The 2,503-nt window shown below is 56.3% G+C and overlaps 1 protein-coding gene across 3 annotated transcripts in view; it reads right to left on the bottom strand.

The window, feature by feature from the left end:
• Nucleotides 1-2,503, bottom strand: part of PRICKLE2 (prickle planar cell polarity protein 2) — a 176,725-nt gene that overhangs the window by 1,853 nt on the left and 172,369 nt on the right. For all 3 annotated transcript variants that reach the window (XM_019504811.1, XM_019504809.1, XM_019504808.1), the window contains exon 8: nt 1-1,080. This exon is cut by the window's left edge and continues 1,853 nt beyond it. In XM_019504811.1, coding sequence (XP_019360356.1) covers nt 212-1,080 — 869 coding nt within the window. In that variant the 3' untranslated portion in view covers nt 1-211. The remainder of the gene's footprint in view (nt 1,081-2,503) is intronic.

Here is a 2,503-nt window from a genome sequence, read left to right as displayed (position 1 = left end):
TTTTTTTTTTTTTTCCCCCAAAGTAAAATGTGCAAAATATATTCACTTGTGCCAACGAATAGGACTATTTATAGAAGCCAGGCTACAACCTTCTTATAAATCCCCGGTCTTCAGGCCTTTCTGTTACAATAAAAAGCGCTTATAAGATCTAGGACAGTGCAAGTTTGGGAGTGAATCTACATTCTCAGCAGGCTCCCAGGCTGCCACGCTGTTAGGATATGATACAGTTTTTGCTCTTTTGCCTCTTCCGGCTGTGCAACTGTCCCCTGCTGCCCAGCGTGGAAGACTTGGGCATGCTGTACGAGCCATACTTGTGGAGGAGCCCCTCGCTGGTGACGTACCGGAGACGGGTGGGCTGGGGGATCGGCTCCCCAAGGAAGTAGCCTTCGTTGTCTGACTCCGAGGACGAGGAGCAGGTGGAGCACCAGTCGTATTCGGCAAAATAGGGCCCCCAGCGCTCCCCGAGGTGGTTCTGTAGGGCAAGGTCCGACACGGTCCTTGGGCACTGGCCGTACACATCCCGGCGGGAGCCCTGCTCCATTGCCTCTCTGCAGCTCCTCTGGGCCGCAAATTGGTCGTAGTCCTCTCGGGCCCGCAGCGAGGGCCGCTCTTTCAACCGGCAGCACTGCTCGCTCGCCAGGTGCAGGGCGTTGTCCGAGCGGGACCGCCGGGACCGCCGGGGCTTGTGCGGGCGGCAGCGCCGGTCGTCATCCCGCTGATTAGTCCGCCGACGCGTGCGCTCGCTCATCGGGGGGTGCCTCGCGCTGTCCTGCCCGGGCACGGGGTTCCCCGACATCCTGCTGTCATACTCGAAGCTCTGGTGCAACCTGCCCTGCGGCGGCCTCTCCCTGTAGCCGAGGGGGTTGGCGAGGCCGTGCAGGTTGGGCTCCATGTCTTGGTACTGCTGCATGGACAGGAGGCTGCGGACGGATTCGGCGCTTCGAAACTGCACCGAGGAGTTGAGCGTGCCCATGTTGCTGAGCTTCTCTGAGACGTTCATCCCGGAGTCCTTGCTTAGGTCGGGCATCGAGAAGCGGGAGAGATGCTCCTGGCGCTTGGCGCCGCCGTCTGCAGAGAGGCCTGGGGGAGGAAACAAGAGGAGATGGTTAGTCAAGAAGGCAGCTTTCTACCACAGAAGTGGCAGGGAGGAGGCTGGCACCTGGCTCGAGATCAGGATTGAGATACCTCCACGTGAGGCACCGTCAAGATTCTCCAGAAAGAGCCTGGTACCCGCCCTGCCAAACCACGGCCATGGCCGGGCGCTGCTTGTAAGACACCTGTGCTTTCAAATCACTGACCCCTTTTCCAGACCCGGGCCCTGCTTCTTTCCATCTACCCATCATATTAAGAAATGAGGCCACCCCTAGAAAATGTTCGTGTTGCTTCAGCATCAGCCTCAGACCTTCTGTCCTGTAATGGCCTGCTGGAGCGGCCGCAGCAATGTGCTCACGCTCCACTCAGAAAGGGGGGTGGTAGCACTGGTATGATGCAGCTCCTGGGAGAAAGTGCTGCCCCAACCCTTGAGCAAACCTGCTGTACTCTCAAACAAAGGAGAGCAGTGGTGTATGTGCATGTACATGCATGCGTGCAAGCATGCACACACACACTCTGGAAGGAGAAGGCAATGCACTGCATGGTAATCAAATGGTGACTGCTCGGTAATTCACACTTGCCACGAGGCTGCACAGTGCCAGGCACAAAACCATCACAGTGCAATAGTCCTGGTGCAAGACCACCACAGTGCAATAGTCCTGAGACCTTCGTGGAACAATCCCCTAAAAGGTAACACGATGGTGCAATTCAGCAAAGCTCCCAGCTTTGAGCCCCGAGGGGAGTTGTGCTCCCACAGAGCCAGGCAGTCTGCCGGTGCCAAGAGCTAGAGAAGACAGTCCTCACCTCCTGTAGATCTGTCAAGCTTGGAGTTGGGGTCCCAGGCCTCTTCCATGGATTATGGCAAACCCAACTGCTTGCCTGAACTAGCCAGGATCCTCACAGGGATTTCTTATCCTAGAACCACAGGATGGGCGAACGGGGCCCATTGCATTAGATGGACGGAGGCGACAGCAAACAGACCCGAATCCAGCAGATCCCTGCAGCCGGCTGGCTGGAGCGAGCATCGAGGCAGCTCAGCACGCTCTTTGGAACAAAACCCGAAGGCATCTCACGCCCTCGCTAGTCCCTTCCCAGCCTCTCCCTGGATTGGCTGGGGAGCTGGCAGCGGTAAACGCTTGCACTGCAGTCCCTGGAGGACACATTCCCCACAAGCTATTTCCACCGAAATATATTTCGCCCCAAATCAAATGCAGAATGTTTACCCTGGCGTGTTTCTCCTTGTCATCTTTACCCTTTTTTTCCAGCCAGTCTTTCTGCGCACACAAAGCTGCAAGAGCTCAGCGGCATCAGCATGATTTAAAACACGACATGCACCCACCCACCCCCTTACGCAATCACCAAGAATTTACGGCTTTGCAAATAAACCACTCGGCTTTTTTTTTTTTTTTTT

The sequence above is a fragment of the Gavialis gangeticus genome, unplaced genomic scaffold, assembly GCF_001723915.1.
Source record: "Gavialis gangeticus isolate Ggan-Ray unplaced genomic scaffold, GavGan_comp1, whole genome shotgun sequence".
Taxonomy (NCBI): Eukaryota; Metazoa; Chordata; order Crocodylia; family Gavialidae; genus Gavialis; species Gavialis gangeticus.
This window is presented reverse-complemented; position numbering and strand designations above follow the sequence as displayed.